The sequence below is a fragment of the Sebastes fasciatus genome, chromosome 23, assembly GCF_043250625.1.
Source record: "Sebastes fasciatus isolate fSebFas1 chromosome 23, fSebFas1.pri, whole genome shotgun sequence".
Taxonomy (NCBI): Eukaryota; Metazoa; Chordata; class Actinopteri; order Perciformes; family Sebastidae; genus Sebastes; species Sebastes fasciatus.
This window is the reverse complement of record NC_133817.1, coordinates 18,794,639-18,812,452: the sequence shown is the minus strand read 5'-3', so window position 1 is coordinate 18,812,452 and position 17,814 is coordinate 18,794,639. Positions and strand designations below refer to the sequence as shown.

The 17,814-nt window shown below is 42.7% G+C and overlaps 1 protein-coding gene across 2 annotated transcripts; it reads left to right on the top strand.

Moving 5' to 3' along the window:
- Positions 1-548: 548 nt before the first annotated feature.
- On the top strand, positions 549-12,336 carry cntn1b (contactin 1b). Of its 2 annotated transcripts, XM_074625807.1 has the most exons (24): positions 549-708; positions 4,857-5,010; positions 5,114-5,149; positions 5,249-5,375; positions 5,486-5,667; positions 5,768-5,863; positions 5,944-6,156; positions 6,302-6,401; positions 6,558-6,742; positions 7,469-7,593; positions 7,686-7,803; positions 7,974-8,124; positions 8,229-8,356; positions 8,441-8,613; positions 8,745-8,868; positions 9,000-9,167; positions 9,313-9,462; positions 9,550-9,620; positions 9,747-9,999; positions 10,111-10,232; positions 11,263-11,452; positions 11,549-11,670; positions 11,785-11,941; positions 12,020-12,336. In XM_074625807.1, the coding sequence occupies exons 2-24, from the start codon at positions 4,956-4,958 to the stop codon at positions 12,100-12,102; spliced, it is 3,129 nt and encodes a 1,042-aa protein (XP_074481908.1). In that variant the 5' UTR covers positions 549-708; positions 4,857-4,955; the 3' UTR covers positions 12,103-12,336. The 2 variants fall into 2 exon arrangements, with proteins under 2 accessions (XP_074481908.1, XP_074481909.1); XM_074625808.1 differs by lacking the exon at positions 4,857-5,010 and having other exon boundaries at positions 567-708.
- Positions 12,337-17,814: the final 5,478 nt, after the last annotated feature.

Genomic DNA, 17,814 nt, shown 5'->3' with positions numbered 1-17,814 from the left:
TAATAGTGATAACAAACAATTAGGACAAAATATATACAATAACAACTATAACAATACAGTAAATATATCAAAACAGACAAGTGTGTGTGTGTGTGTTGCGTGGAAGTGTATGGTTAGTGTCTGTGAGGAGGATATTGATTTAAATATCTATAAAGACTTCTGGGTAATGTAACCAAACAACATTGTGAGTGGGAAAAAAAACCCCAAAAAAACATAAAGGCTTCATCTTTTCTAGTCATATTTCTCTGTATGTCCTATAACTATTCAAATACACCTTAATATTCCTATTAAGACCTATATGCAGTGTGCAGAGGTGCAGTGACTTGTAATTCTTGTAATTGCTGGTGTTTTTCAATCAAGTAATTGGCATTAAAGTAATCCAATAACATCCTATGCTGCACACAGTTTATTAAAAAACAACAGATTTCCCATAAAGGCTTTATTATTTCCCTGGATCAGTCTGGGATCAGTCTGGGATGCGCAGCAGCAGCATGATGCCCGCATCCCTCCCATCCTCCCTCTCTCCTCTCATGGACCAATCGCATCCTCTCTGCCACCCAGAGGAGTCACTCGGCTGCTGTCCTCCAATAGAAAAGTTCATCTGAACGGGACGCTCCGGCTCCGGGTCGGGCTGTGATGCGGTTCGGGACCAGGTGTGCCACATGCGGATATAGTGCACTGAAATCTCCCCCATTATCTGCCTTAAAGGTAAGAAACGACACCACATGCGAAAGGGTTTGTGTGTGCATGACCTACAGCTGGGCTCTTGTTGTGTCTGGACTGAGTGAGGAGGATGTGTGGAGCTGAAATGGACCCGGCTGCACTGGAGGAGGAGTACCGCAATGCAGAGCAGAGAAGCACCGGTGCTGCTCAGTCAGTCGTCATAGGGGTGATGGTGAAGTGATGTAAGGGGCTGCGCAGTTACTTTATAGAGAGGCTGCTGGTGGCGACTAAGTGAGGTTTTAGCTTCTCAATCTGCACTAAAGATAAAAAAAAGTATATGTCTCTGTGGATGCATGCAGAGAGGAGATGCAAGGTGAAAAGTGTCAGATGCTGCATGCGTCAAGGGCGCAGTAAAGCTGCTGATGCGCCATGGCTGGCATCTGTGTGGTAAAGGGCAAACTGTCCTTCATGCATGGGCGACAGGGCAACTCCCTTAAAAAATTAAACACTGTTTCAAGATTGTTTTCTGCACTGCACTGCCATAAAATCTATCATTAAGTATTTGAGATTAAGGTAAATATTGCAAATTATGAAACAGTACATCCACATATATCTTGTGATTACTTTTTGGTAACAGAAAAAAATGCAAAATGTGTCCAAGAATAATTGAATCACCTCCCTTTTTAAGATGTCAAAAAGATTAAGCAAACTGACATGGCTGCAAGATGGTCTCTCCTCACATCTTCATCACCAGCCCTGATTTAATTCCATGCCTTTATTTTTGACATAATCATTGACAAATAGAAATCCAGAACCAGCAACTCAAACAAATCAAAAGAAGCCCACTTTAATCAACCCTTAAAAATGAAACACTGTTTAAAGATTGTTTTCTGGGCTGTATACTGCCATAAAATCTATCATTAAGTCAAATATTTTTGGTTTGAGATTAAGGTAACAGTACATCCACATATATCTTGTGAATATCAGTTACTTTTTGGGTAACAGAAAAAAAAAATGCAAAATGTGTGAGAGTCCAAGAATAATTTAATCACCTCCCTTTTTTTAGATGTCAAAAGGATTAATCAAACTGTCATGGCTGCAAGATGGTCTCCCCTAGCATCTTCAACACCAGCCCTGATTTAATTCCATGCCTTTATTTTGAAACATTCATTGACAATTAGAAATCCAGAACCAGCAACTCAAATAAATCAATAGAAGCCCACTTTAATCAACCCAGAAAACTCGAGATTAAAAACAGCATCATCCTCTTTTTGACTTCAAATATGTCTTTGAATGTGATTTTGTGCAGCCATAAAACATACACACAACAAACATGGTTGTTCAGGCAGTCACTATAATACGTGTGCTGACCTAAATTTTTGCTTTGGTCTGTCCAAAGAGGATCTGTGTGTGATGGGATTATTGCCAGGAGGGGAAAACGCATGAAAAACACACACACTGATGAATTGATTTAGAATTAGTGGTGGAACAGATTGCTGCAACTATAATCTACAAAAGCCAAAGCTGTATATGAAAGTGTTGTGGAAGCTTGTGCATTCAAGTTGATTGATTTCTGAATATCATACATCTTTAGGATATTGTAGATGCAGAGGGAGGACTCCATTTTTGCTCCATGTGAAATATAAAACGTTTGAAGAAGACATATAGCTGTGCAAATGCAGGATAGACGCTGCAACTGCTGGTATACTGTTGTGATATTAGTGTTGAGTCATCAGGAGTGCCTATGAGGAGTCAGTGCTGCAGTCTCTGCATGTGGATGTGCTGTATAGCTGGCTGCATGCCTCTGCGCTCTCTCTCTCTCTCTCTCTCTCTCTCTGCTCCATTTCTTCGTTGAGAAAAAAAGTGGTTGCTGAGGCACATGGGAGGCTTTTTTATTATTCGTACTCTCACATCCAAAATGACTCAGCAGAGGACTGTGAGACTGGATATTCAGGCATTTGTTATACTGTAGATGGCCACAATATTTACCCCCAACAATTTAGGCCTACTTTAAAACACACAGTGTCATAATCTTTTTTTAAAATAGTGAAAAAAAGTTTTATTTTTTTGTGGGAATAATGCTTTTCATAAGCATGTTTTGTTTCTTCAATAAGCTATCACATTTATTTTCCAGTATTTCAGATTTACACATCTAAACATTTCTAAGGGATGTCCTGATTTCCTCTTTATTTACTCTCTGATCACATCCCTTTGGCCTGTGACATTATAGGAAGATTATTATCAGTTGAAACCTGAGCTTTAAGCTCACTGTTTAGTGTAAAGGTTTAGTTCCATGGTCTGTGTTGCGTTATAGAGTAAGCATGTTACTCCGGCTAGTGTATCCTCATCAGTTCACATAAACACGAAGAAAATTCACACAATATGAACATACCAACCACACTTCTTTCCTGTAGGTTTTTTGTCAAACTACAGCAGCCATTATTTGAACTGATAACCATAATTTGATCAGATGGCTCTGTGCACTTTTATGCATCTTGGATGCTTCTGTTGTGGTGTGTGGTTTAGAATGAGCATCTGATACTGAAACTCCTACTGAACCAAGATCAGTCATAGTTATAGAAGGTCAGCCTGTGGCAACATGACAAGTAATAAAGTCAGATTATCTGCTGGAGATGACCTAATGACATTAATGCTGTGTTTTTGTTTTTGATGTTTAAAACATCAAACACTCAAACATAAATGGATTTTGCAGCTTTTGTTTCTAAGGTAATTGTTGGTGTAAAATACACCTAATGATTATATTTTTTGTTCTCTTGGACTGCTGATGTTAGTGCATTCCATAATTTGACCTAAATTCACACACCTGACTACTCTGCATTTACAATGTATACTCTCTGAAATGGTACGATTCACTTTAAGGGTGCACCGATACAGGTTTTCCTGTCCTAATGCAGATTTCAAATCCTCAATTCAGGGTATCTGCAGATTAGGAATGCACTGATACTGATACCGATACCGATACCGGATCGGATGTCAGTCCGAGACTGACTCAAATAGCTGGATCGGATATTGGGGACAATGGGGACAATCTATTCAATTCAATTCTATGTTTATATACTATATACATTAGATACTGGAATTTTAATTCCTGTTAACTTTCGATACTAGTATCGATATCGGGACTGAAAAGTCGGATCGGTGCATCCTTACTAGTGCCGTCTTTTTCCTAAATGTAGAATCTCTGACTGTGTGGAATCATTTGAATGTAATGTGACATGGAGCCAAGGATTGCTGCTGTGTCCAAAACTTTATTTGCAAATGGAAACACTATTTTAACAAAGAAAGTGCATTTAATGTGGATCCATCCCATCATGGTCCGACACCCGATCCATTTAATAAAGTCAGTATGGGGGCAGATACCGATTCGGCCTGTTGGATCTGTGCATCCCTAATTTAAATGATGGAACTGTATTTGATGGAACCAAACCTTCTCTTTGCTTGTACATACTGTATACTAAAATATCACAAGAGATGCACACAGATGTTTCCCTTGTGCTGCAGTGTATTCTGCAGCGCAACATGACTTAAACATATTAAGTCCTCCACTGGGAGCTTTTCGAGCGTACACAGTACAAAGATCAACCCGCCCCCACTTCATCCCATCATCCCGTTCATCTTCATCAATCCTGGGTTCATCCTGCTTTAAATCTCCATGTTCCTCCCCCCCGACCCCTTCTCTCTCTTAATATCTCCGTCTCTCCCAGTATCCCCTGTCTGATAGTGAGAGTCCAAACACAGTAGCTCACAGCAGCGCTGCTATGTCATCCTGCAGAAGTGATGTGTAAGCATGTGTGACGGCGCAGCAGGAGCTGTCTAGGTACTGCAGTGTTTTGTTCACAGCATGTGTCAGCGTGCACACACACAGTACAGGCCTGTGTGTTTTTTCGCAGGTGCATGTCCTCCTTGTGGATGTGCACGTGCTCTGCATGACTATTTGCAGCGTTTCTGCTGAGTCATTCACATCCTGAATCATTTATATGCGCAGGGAGGTTCTGCACTCTGTTTCTGGTGTGGAAAAATCATGCCCAGTCATCAGTCTGATATTATATCTTTAGGATCAGTAAGTGTTTTAATAACACACACAATGAGGGAAGATCATGTTAAACAAAATACTTGTTATTATAAAAAATTATATTTCTGACAGCCTCTTTTCTTCTTCTTCTCTTACTCAGCCCTCTCCAGTTCATGTCCTGTCCATCGACTTCTTCTTTGCATCCCTCTGCCTATCCACCTAACTCACGTGGCTGCAATAAGTCGATTTGTTGACCGTCATGGCTTCCACTGCTTTACTGATCCTGACCCTCTCCTCCTCCGTCTCCCTCACAGGTAAGAGGCACAGACAGTGATGCCTGAAAATATACCGTTTAGATTAAGTAAATTTCAAACCCTGCACACCATTAGCTGACATGACTGTATTTCTGCTTTGCAGTGGCGGTCCTGTTCGGCGAGCCTAGAATCTATGGAGGTGAGGACAAGAACAGGGCGTGCTGCACTATACGTCCCAATGTTTAATGAGGGAATTTAAATCAGTACTTCAGCTAATTGTTATGTAAAAATTTGCCAGATGATGCTACTGGATATGGCCCTATCTTTGAGGAGGAGCCGGTGGATGTGGTCTACACCGAAGACTCGCCCGATGCGAGGATCTCAATGAACTGCAGGGCACGAGCAAATCCGCCTGCTTCATACAGGTTACACACACTAAAGAAGATTAGTATTTATACCACAAGTACTGGATATCATGTGGTATGACATGGTGTGGGTTGATATCTTATATAGATTTTTCTAATATCGCTGCTAGGTGGCGGCGTGATAACTGGGAAATCAAGCTGATGGAGCAGCCAGACGAGCACTACAGCCTTGTGGGGGGGAACCTGGTTATCACCAACCCCAGACAGAAGAAGCATGCTGGGACGTACTTGTGCGTGGCAAGGAACATCTATGGCACCGTCATCAGCAAGGAGGCCAGGGTCAAGTTTGGATGTGAGCATCCAACTCCCCTTCTGTTTTAAAGCTGCGGCTTTGTTTTCATCATTTATAATTACGGTTTATCCTTTTTTTCCTCTTCTGCGTTATCATGTAGTCGTGGAGGAGTTTCCCCAGGAGGAAAGAGACCCAGTGTATGTCAAAGAAGGACAGGGGGCTGTTCTGCTGTGTGCCCCTCCAAAAGTCTGGCCACGTACGTTACAGGTCTTCATATCTCCATTAAAAAAAGCTAAGTCTTGTGACGATAACAATAACAACTTTTCCTTTTTTCAGAGGAGGTGACCTACCGCTGGATCTTCAACGAGTTCCCAGTTTTCCTGTACACGGATCGCCGTCGGTTTGTCTCCCAGAAGACGGGGAACTTGTACATCTCCAAAGTGGAATCTCAGGACGCGGGAAACTACTCCTGCTTTGTTTCCAGCCCCGTCACCGGGAAGAGCGTCTTCTCAAAGTTCATCCCCCTCATCCCCTTACCACCTGATGAAGGTTAGCAGAAAAAACATATCTAAACATATGTTGCAGAACAGAATTAAGAGAGAAAACAAATACAGAAAAAGACACATTTGCTCTCGTCATGTTTCTGACCTGTGACATTTAACATTTTTGATGTAATTCACTTTCTTTGCCTCAGGTGAGGCGAGAAAGTACCCAGCAGACATCAGGGTGAAGTTCCCAGATACTACTGCCATGCTGGCCTCTAATATTACATTGGAGTGCTTTGCTCTGGGAAAGTATGTTTTCATTTTTGCTCAGTGTACTGATACAGTAATTATGATTATTATTATTATTATTATTATAATTCAGATGATTAATGAATTACATGAGATACATGCTGCTTTTCCATAGGCACCGGTTTAGTCTCTCTTTTTGTGTTTTGTCTTTTTTAGTCCCATCCCTCATATTGTTTGGAGGAAGGTGGACCACACAGACCTCCCACCCACTCATGAGATCAGTGAATCGGGAGCTGTGCTTCATCTGTACAATGTACAGTACGAAGACGTGGGAGGGTACGAGTGTGAAGCCATCAACACTAAAGGAAAGGACTGGCACAAGGCCTGGCTGTATGTGGAGTGTAAGTGATTTCATTGGAGTGTCCTTGATCCGGCATTAGATACTCAAGAGAGTAGATGTATAAAGATTATTTCTTACAGTTGAATCCACCGGTGGTGTTTTGAAGCCACGAGTTCGGCATTTTGGCCGTCACCATCTTGGTTTTTGGCTGTCGCCATCTTGTTTTTTTGCTACCAGAAGTGACACGACAGGGTGGAGCTAAATACCACTGAACGCTGAATAGGACATTTTTTAGGCGACCAAAATGTTAAAGGGTTAAAGTTTTAAGACCAAAACACGGACAACTCCCAGACTGGACAACGCTGTGGTAGCGACCTGTCAATCACAAGGTAGCCCCGCCCTAAAGCATCCCCTGCTTTATGGTCTATTTGACTCTAAATGGGATCATAATTTACTAAATGAACATCATGCTGTATTGAAGAAGACTTGAAACTAGCAATTGAGACCATAAACTCATGATTACAATGTTTACTGAGGTAATAAATCAAGTGAGAAGTAGGCTCATTTTCTCGTTCACTTCTATACAGTCAGACTTCTTTTTGCAACCAGAGGAGTCGCCCCCTGCTGGCCATTAGAAAGAATGCAAGTTTAAGGCACTTCCACATTGGCTTCACTTTTCAGACCCTGGAAGTTGCCAACTAAATGCAACAAGTGGCACTTTTGGTGGTGCATACATTTGAATATCGTGTTGCTTATAATCATTTTCATGCCCATTTTGTTTGTCCAGCTGCTCCAGAGTGGGCGGAAACCATCAACAACACTCAGATGGACATCGGCTCTGAGCACTCCATGCGCTGTGTGGCATCAGGGAAGCCCTTCCCTTTCATCCGCTGGTACAAAGATGGATATATGGTAAAAAAAGAAATCAGGGAGTAGCTTTTGGCTTTGTGCTTTCTTTGAAATTATATTCAAGTGTACTTTTTGGTTGTGTGTGTTTTCTCCAGTATGGGAAGGGAGAGTTGAAGTTTTCCAGTCTCACTTTTGATGACTCAGGAATGTACCAGTGTCTCGCTGAGAACTACTGGGGCATCAAATATGCCAACGCTGAGCTGCGAGTCATCGGTGAGACCTTTCAAAGAAACTGCACTCTCATTGACTTATTGCATGTTAGGAAACAGTTTCAAGGACTGAAGTGTGAAGAAGTTCCACTGTCAAAATAGAACATATCATGAAATCGGGGGACGACAATGACTTAACATGAATTGAAATTTATACATATAATCTCCCCTCAGCCTGTGCTCCCACATTCGAGTTTAACCCCATGAAGAAGCAGCTTCTCGGGGCTAAAGATGGCCTCGTGGTGATCGAGTGTAAACCCCGAGCTGCTCCTAGACCGCGGTACACCTGGACAAAGGGCAAAGAGCACCTCTTCAACAATTCACGGTCAGTCAATGTTGGCAATAAACAGTGTTCTAGAAGGCCCTCCCATACAGTGTACATCACCCATCCGCTGTCAAGCAGCTTGACTCAATTGTGTTCACTTTTAGCATTTCCATCATGTTCGATGGGAGTCTGGAGATCCTCAACGCCACCAGCAATGACGAGGGAGTGTACACATGCTTCGCCGAGAATGACAGAGGAAAGGCCAATAGCTCTGGCTATCTCACCATCACAGGTCCGGGAACGTGTGCACATTTGTGTGTGTGTTCATATTTAAATACAGGAAACATTTACAATTTTTCTCGTTTCTTTTCCCTAGAGGCTACCATCATCACAGAACCGCCTGAAGACACCGAGGTGATGGTCGGCGATGAGGTGGTTCTGAGGTGCGCCGCTTCATACGACCCCATGCTGGACATCTCATTCATCTGGTCCATAGACTTCAGGGTCATCGACTTTGACTCCGAGTGGGAACACTACGAACGCATCATGGTAGGGTGATGGTTCATACTAGCTTCCGTTAACATCTTACATTCACAATTGGACACCCAACTGGTATTGTCAGCTAATGGCAGATATACAGCTCTGTCTCTTGCCTTCACTCTTTCCCGCTTCCTGTTCAGAGTGACGATGGCAGCGGTGATCTGAGAATAAAGAACGTCCAGATTTGGCATGAAGGTCGCTACATCTGCCTGACTCAGACAGTGGTGGACAGCGATAGTGCATACACTGACCTCAAGGTTGTAGGTCGGTCCCATGATTTGACTTTTAATTACTTGTTTGGTATATATTCTTATCCTGAGCAAATGTACAACAGAAGAATAAGCAGGGCAGACCATCAACACCTTCTTCCCATGCGCCTTTCCTCCCTGATCCAGGTGTTCCAGGGCCTCCCGGTGTGATTCGGGTGGAAGAAATCAGGGATACGATGGTGACGCTGTTGTGGACTAAAGGATCGGAGCACAACAGCCCTATTCTCTCCTACACCATTCAGACCAGACACTTCTGGGCCCTGAATGAAGACGACTGGAAGGACGCCAGCACCAGTGAGTACCACTCGCTGCCAGTAGGGGGCCATCTCGCTCTGAATTCAGCATTATGGCCGATCTGATCGCCTCAAGTACTTGCACCTAAAGAAGAGACAGCAAATGTAGGAAAATCAATTTGACATGCCATTTGTGTCTCCTTCAGTTCCAACCTTTCTTGATGGCAATATGGAGAAGGCAGAAGTGACAGAGCTGTACCCCTGGATGGAGTATCAGTTCAGGATCATCGCCACCAACGAGCACGGCTCCGGAGAGGCCAGCATCCCCTCCCTCAAGATCAAAACCTGGGATGCTTGTAAGGAGAGAACACTAATAGCTGTCATATACTGTATTTTACTGAGGACAGGTGTTGGGTTAAAAAAAATGTTTTTGTTCTTCTCAGCTCCAGTGGTTTCTCCCATGGATGTAGCGGGTTACGGAGGTAGAAATGGCGAGATCATCATCACATGGACTGTAAGTATAGGACCTCAATTCATGCGACTTTGTTGTGCACCAAAAATACTTGCACACATCCCTGCATTGACAAAATCTGAACGGTGCTTTTTCTTTCCTTTTCTATTTCAACTCCTGACCCCTTAGCCCGTGGAGCCATGGTATTTCTATGGCAAAAAGTTTGGCTACATTGTAGCATTCAAGCCTCATGACGCTTACGACTGGTGGTACGAGACCATTTCAGACCCCGAGACGAGGCGTTACGTCCACAGGGACACTTACTTCGTTATCACTGCTGAAGATTTCCAGGTCAGAGAATTTCAGGTGAAGATCCAGTCATTTAATGTGAAAGGAAACGGACCATACAGCCTCACCAAGGTCATCTACTACCCAAGAGATGGTGAGGGTTTTGTCTTTTTAGTTTGGTGTCAGTTTTTGGTTCTTAAATTCCCTTGAAACGGTATGACTCTAAACTTGTTTCTTTTCTAATCTATTTGTCTGACTTTTCCAGTACCTATAGAGTCTCCAACAGATGTCTATGCCAGGCCGGTGTCCTCCACTGAAGCTCTGGTCTGGTGGTTGCCAGTGGTCGACACTGGTACAGGCCTGCAGCAGTACATTGAGGGATACCAGGTAGCCTACAGTACTCTTACTGTACAACTTCCATACCAAAGATTTCTGTCTCAAAAACTTAACAAACATTAGTGCATTTTACGTGCTGTGCCGAGTCTTCGGAGCGTGTGTCGAATAATGCAGGAAGTTTTCTGTGTAAGCCTCGATACGCGTTTTCTGTGAAGCGCGTATCGAGGCTTGTATCGTCTTAGACCAATGACCTCATTGAAAACGTCCGGAGCCAAAAACACTGTTGAGAACTTATTATTCCTGAATAAGAACGGAAAATGTCTCCCATATATCATTTTCCTATAGTTACACAAGCACATTCACTGTCCTCTGCCCGGATAAACCACTGCCACATATCTGTAATATAGCGGCCTGTTTGACACATTTCACAGATAGGTGATTTCGTGTGCATATGAAGCCCAGATGATGCCTGGTGAAATGAACCGTTTAGCGAACCAATTTGCTGGAGAGCAAGAGAGCTTCATTTCGTCATCACTAACAAACATACCGTACGAACAATACAATTTCTTAAGGTGTACACAAAGACATACTAGCTCTATTGTCTATCCATTGGTGTGTGATTGAAGAGTTGTTCATACACTCCGAAATGACCAACCCAATCTGGCAACCTCGGGTCTGAAAGGTGAAACCGATGGGAACTTGCATTCATTCTAACAGCCAGCAGGGGGCGACTCCTCCGGTTGCAAAAAGAAGTCCAATTGTATAGAAGTCTATGAGAAAATGACCCTACTTCTCACTTGATTTATTACCTCAGTAAACATTGTAAACATGAGTTTAAGGTCTCAATCGCTAGTTTCAAGTCTTCTTCAATACAGCATGGTGTTCATTTAGTAAATTATGGTCCCATTTAGAGTAAAATAGACGATAAAGCAGGGGATGCTTTAGGGCGTGGCTACCTTGTGACAGTCACTACCACGGCGTTGTTCGGTCTGGGTGTTGTCTGTGTTTTCGTCTTAGAACTTTAACCCTTTCACAGTGTGTCATGAAAGTTGATTGTAACATTTTGCTTCTTGCTAACCAGGTCAAATACTGGAGAAAGTACGATGACCCGGAGCCGGGAGCGCATCGTATATTTGTCACAGCCACAGTCAACCAGACCAGGTTGGAGAACATGCTGCCAGACTCGCACTACCTCATTGAGGTCCGTGCCTTCAACGGAGCCGGCCTCGGACCTCCTGGTGAACACTGTGAGATGTTCACAAAGAGACCACGTAAGACTAATTACTCACAATCTATGGACAATAACCACCTATAGTCAGAGTTAGCGTATAGATGTGGTCTTAATCATTTTTTTTTTTTATCTACAGCACCACCAGACCCTCCCAGGATGTGGCGCTATGTTACCTGGACAGGACAGTGGATGTATGTGTGGTGGGATCATATCCAGTATGACTGGTTTGGCAATATTTCCTTCCCACTGTACTACAAGGTGGGTGTGGAAAGCTTTGCAAAGCTACTATCTATTAAGCCGAATATAATGTTTCCCAGCTCTACATGGAAATAACACGAATGTTGAAAACCTCCCCTGCTTTTTCTTTTCAAGGTCATGTTCAGAAAGACGGGCTACATCTATGGGAAAGTCTACGTCACTGGCTGGCACTTCATGGACTTCCCCATGCCTCAGTTTGGAGACTATGAGTTGATGGTACGCGGCCGTTATGAAGGAGGGGACGGCCCAGTCAGGAAGATTAGGATCAAGGGTGAGGCTAAAGTATAAATATAAAAATCTGTTTTTGTCCTCTTGGTGCATTTGTCTCATGTTGCTTCTGCTCCCTCAGGTAAAGCATCAATGATCACGCCCACTCTAAGCCTGGTGTCTTTGGTGCTGCTGGCACTCTGCATTGCGGGATTGGAAATTTAAGCCGCCCTGCCACAAGTGACATGTATATAATAGACTCTTTGTGGATAGAAGAGATCCAGTCTTCACCTCCAAACACTCCTCACACTTACAGTCATTGGTTAATATCCCATGTCATGCATCTGTTCTGTTGCAACACGACACAGGAAGTTGTTTTTCACCCCCCCAAAAAAAGGCATTGGGTGTTGGCCCCCGACATTTTTTCATGGACTTACTTCATCTTCTACATCAGCTATTCTCAACCACTGGGCCGGGGCCCACTGGTGGGCCTCAGAGCACCACTTAGTGGGCCGTGGTGGACCTGCCAAATGGTTAGATTAACCTCTTCAAAATCTGACGGACGCTATTCTATCTTTCAGAGGTTGTAGCAGGCTCAGTTTAAAGCCACCGGTATCATAGGAAACTAAAAAATCTAAAGAATCCATTGGTCCCAACCATGTCTTGCCATTTTGTCGGGAAGGAGGCTAAATAACGCTCCAAATATACACAAAATTTTGGCGAGGAAAAACTGGCATGGCCATTTTCAGACGGGTCTCTTGATCCCTGACCTCAAGATATGTGAATGAAAATGGGTTCAATGGGTACCCGCTAATCTCCCCTTGACAGACATATATGTCTCGGATGCAGTGACACAAAGTTGAGTGGTAATTTATTTGGGAAGGTGGTCCTCGGAAATGTTTTTAACAATCAGAAGTGGGCCTCAGGATACAGAAGGTTGAGAACCCCTGTTCTACATGAACGACACAGCAATGCAGCTGAACTGAGTAGGACTCCTGCATCGGCCATATCTGTATCATGTCAAAGCCAAAATGAATGAAGACAGATGGTAGTTGATGATATGTGTGTGTTCAGATAGAAATAAAAGCATTCAGAAAAGTCAATTTTTATCCGTTTATGTTTTAAACTGTTCCCTGTTTGGAGTTGAAGTGAACTGGACTAACAGTAGTCTACCAAGGTAGAATTTAACCCATAGAATGGGGAAATGTTATTTATAACAAGCACTACCAATCTCTCAGATGGTCAAGCAATGAATATCGTGTAAAGAACTGTATGATAATCACTGTATTTTGTTTGGAATGAGCAGAGAAAGATGTGTGACTCTGTATAGATTTTATGAACATATGTCACTTATCCATTTTTTTGTTGGAGCACACACTGTATATCACGTATTTTAAACAAGCTTTTTCTTCATAATCATTTGTTAAAGAATTTAAATTCATTTTCAACATGGTGCTGTTTGCTTGCTTACTGTTTATTTAAATTGTCATTCTCACCAGAATCATGTGCATAGACAATTCAAGTATGAGTTCTTGCTGCTCCAATGAAAGCCATATCACTTTAATGACAACTTCCCTTTGATGATTTCTGAAAGTGAAAATGTAATATTTGAATGAACCATGAGGCCGGGGCTGGACAGAAATCGCTGTATGTCACATATGTGTATGCAAATTTCCTTTATGTCAGGCTGCAAAACCATTAAACAGAGTACAACAATCTATTTTGTCTCATTGGTTGAGTTTTAGTCCATTTTTTGATTATTAACCAATTACAGGTGTTGCTTTCGACAAAGTGGGCGTGTTCATCTCAGAACAAAAATATTCAAATCTTTTTTTTTTTTTTACTCGAGAACAATCATCAAACTTTCCTATATGTTGAAATTTATTCAATCCACCTTTAGATACTACTGCTATTTCTCTAAACTAGTATTTAGAGTTTAGAAAGTACTACTTTAAAGAGGACCTATTATGCTTTTATGCCTTTTCCCTTTCCTTTAGTGTGTTATAGTTTTTTGTGCATGTAAAAGGCCAACAAAGTTTAAAAAAAAAAACTCAAAGTCCACGCCAAAGGGAGTTACTCTCCCCCCATAGAAACACTGCTCCTGAACTGCCTGAAATGCCTTGCATGAGGTCCCGCCTTCTCTTCCGTAACATGGTGATGTCACCAAGTAACGCATTTGCATAATACCTGCCTGATGGCTATTTTGGCACAACCTCAAACATAGCTAGTTAGAGCGGAGCTGGAGCGGAGTCCAAAGAATTTGGTTTGGTTGACCAATCACAACAGTGAACCAGCTGACCAATCAGAAATCAGATGGAGGGGTTGGAGGTTTCAGACAGAGTGTGAAAAGAGGTGCTGCAGCACAGCCGGTATGGGAAAAATAAAGCTTTTTTTTTAACATTAAAGCATGTAAACATGTTCTAGTATAAACCCAAAATAAATGTATGCACCTGAAAAAGAACATAATAAGTCCTCTTTAAATACAAAATTTCATATTGCTTTTGCCTGGGCTTCAGTGTTTATTTTTCTAAATGTTTAGTTTTAAATTGAGTGAAGAAGGAATTTTTCTTTCATTCTCTTCTTGACTTTTTGAGCTCTCTCAGAACCTGCGAACTGAAATGTGATGTGGGATTTCTACCAGGAGATGGCAGTATATCCATGTGCCAGTAACCCATGTTTCTGGTATCATTCGGTCCAATCACATACCCATTATAGTGTTTTTTATTTCTAATGTGAATCAAAGTTTTTATTTTCTGTATGTATGGGTGTTCTTTCTTTTGTTTTTTCACACCAAATGCAGTATTGGTTTCTCTTAACTCTGCTATCGCTCATTCCCTGCACAGTGTGGACAGCCATTCTGTGTTGGTGTTTCAGAAGAAAGAGAAATAGGAGCTTTTTTTTGTTTGCTTTTGTTTGTGCTTTAAAGCGAGCTTGCTTGCATACAGTACAGTTAGACTCTGTGTGGGAGGCTTTTATCTCTCCTGTTTCCACCTCCATTACCGCCAATTCCCCCATTTTACCTCCTTCCCTTCAAACAAATTACCTCGACACAGAAAATCCCATGTGAGGCCGAAATCAATGCTGCCATCATTTACAAACAATCACAGCAGATACACAGAGGGGCGTCCTCCTTGGCAGGGGAGTGAGTCTTCCTCCACACAGCAGTGCTTTTTTTTATATAGCATGAAATCTCTTTTCAAAATGTTGCGTCTCAGAAGATACATAGCGGGTTTGTTTTGCCACTGTGACTTGATACTGTGACTCCACCATGTGATAAAAAGTATACCTCTCCTGTGTGAGGTGCAACTTGGTTAGCTAAGTTGGATATAACAAGTTCAGTAACAAAGAGGACTGTGTGCATGCAAAATGTGAAATGCTGCTAATATGTTGCTTTATCAGGGGGGATTTATTCGTGGTGGGCCTGACTGATATTGTGCTAAGATATGTGCAGGAAGCACTCCACTCCCTCGGGCCATTATTCTGTAAATAAGAAAGGTGATCTGGTCAACTCGCCTGATCAAGGATGCATATGCAAACTAAACTCTGGCATCGGCTGTACGATCGAAATAAAATGCATCGGCACACAGTGAGTGGTGATGCGATGCTCATACAGTTGTTTGCAGCACATTGTGCAGATGTGCGAACGCTGCATCTCATAGCAGGACAGGAGCAGCACATGAAATCTTACAGCACTATACAACACCTATATGTAACCTATATGGGTAACCTTTTATAGGAGAGGAGACAATGCAGCAGCCAACTGAATAAGATAGCTTAAAATTAAATGATAAATCAATGAATACATGAATAAATCGACCATAACTGGTGATGAAAAGTAACTAAATACAATAACTCAAGTACGATTGTTAAAGGGGCAGTGTGTAAGATTTGGCATTTAATGGTGTGGTTGCAGATTGCTACCAACTGGTATGGTTGCTCACTCCTGCCTTTCCAAGACTGTGGTAACGTGAGCTGCTGAGTGCAAAACCGTGGTAACGCCGTTCGCCTCGCTCAGAGGTCATCCTTACCATAATAAGACTATTTCATAGCAACGGAAGTCAGACGGCGGGTGGGGTTACCACGGTTTTGCACTCTGTGGCTCACGTTGCCGCAGTTTCACAAGCATGCCGGAGAACTATGGTGGCCCTTTAGGTAACGTAAAAACGTGAAAGGGCTTCGAGAGCCAGTGTTCAGTTTGTCCGTTCTGGGCTACTGTAGAAACATTACGGACTCCGTGAAGAGGACCCGCTCCCTATGTAGATATGAAGGGCTCATTCTAAGCTGACGAAAACACAAAAATACTTTTTTACTACACTACAAAAAATTGGTCGTGTCTACAAGATAACCCCCAAGTTTAGAAAACGTGCCAAAACTCTCACGAGACTTGCTGCCCGACGACCTATCCTAACCGTAACCATTCGAGGTCAACGCCTAACCTTAACCATCTCGCAAGAGTTTCGCAACTTGGGGGTTACCTTCTAGACATGACCCACTCCATTTATTATAGTTTCTAGCTACTCTACAGGTTGTTATGAAATATATCTTTTTATATTTTATGTCCAACATGTATAAAGCAGTTAAAGCAGGATCCACTTCAATGAGCTACATCATTAAAATGCTGCTTAATGCACCAGTACTACTTATAATCCACTAATGAAATATATATAAGGTGGCATTCTACATAATAAGTACTTGTCCCTGCTCTGTTTCTGACACCAGGTACACTAAGGTGTCATATACAGTAGGTAAACTCCCATGATGCAGTTGCAATGCAGCTGATTATTTACGTATTAGGTATTCCCTTTGCTGCTTTCCATTTGATCAGAAGACGCTCTCCGGCTTTGACAGGTTGGACCTGTGATGGTGGAAGCACGTCAATAGATTTAATAATAGAGCTGGAGCTCTTGGTTGCTCAAAGCGGGTTCAAACCTGTGTGATTTCCTACCTCTCATCATTGCATTTTTATCAAATCCTCTCAACCCTTTTAGCCCCATTACCATTCTCTGAATTATCCATATACCAGTGGCTGCGTTTTTTTTGCACAACAGCACACTATAAATTTAAATAGAGAACACGTTTTCTATAATTTAGCAGCAGTGCTGCAGCACTAAAGAGGGATGCTATGAATACTATAAGCGCCAAAAGGTGGGGAAAGCTCAAAATAAAGCCAAACCAGGACATATGCAAAGCAGCCTGCATTAGCCTTCGCACTGACTCATAAATCACATACATTTGGCACGGCCCCCCCTTGGCTTGCTGACTAGTTAGCCCCAGACTAGAGAAGCCACTGCTGGTCCAACTGAGCGGAGAAGCCTATTGAGCAACATCAGATGGCTCCTGGGGTTTGGAAGGAGCCACACTAAATCTCCCGGACCAATTTGGCGTGGCAGAACTGGCCTGTGTTAGCGCCGCGGCTAACCTGGTTAGCAGCCTGTAAGAGCACAGTTGGAGGGCCCCCTCCTGCTGTTCGATTGGCTGAAATGGGTAGCGGTGTCAGATCAGGAAGTAATTGCCTCCTCTATGGATAGTTTATGATCCTGTTTACCCTGTGAAGAATTGCCCCTTCACATATCCCTCTTTCTGGTGGCGGTACTCTATCAGGCTGATGGTTGATGTAGGTGCCCTCGCACTATTAGAGAACAAAAAGAATGTGCACCTTGAGGCTGAAGGAAACAATTCGAGCTGTATTGTGCGGCATTGAGAGGGGAATTGATTGCTTACCGAGCATTGTGTACTCGCACGGAAAAGGTTTTTCTTGTCCATTGGCTAAATTGGGAAGCTTCATTGTGGAAATATTCCCTAGATGCCCCGACAGTGCTGTCTAAATTCAGAAATAACACAAGACAGGTTGTATTGTGTGGTTTGGTTTTGTGTGGCTCATCAGCCCCCCTGCCAGATTTGCGCTCCCTCTACCAGGACCCCCTAGTCTGCTTTGGC

Coding starts and splice junctions, on each gene's coding strand:
- cntn1b (XM_074625807.1), top strand. CDS start 4,956: ATGGCTTCCACTGCTTTACTGATCCTGACCCTCTCCTCCTCCGTCTCC. Junction 5,668..5,767: donor GGCCAGGGTCAAGTTTGGAT/GTGAGCATCCAA, acceptor GTTATCATGTAG/TCGTGGAGGAGTTTCCCCAG. Junction 11,942..12,019: donor CAGGAAGATTAGGATCAAGG/GTGAGGCTAAAG, acceptor CTGCTCCCTCAG/GTAAAGCATCAATGATCACG.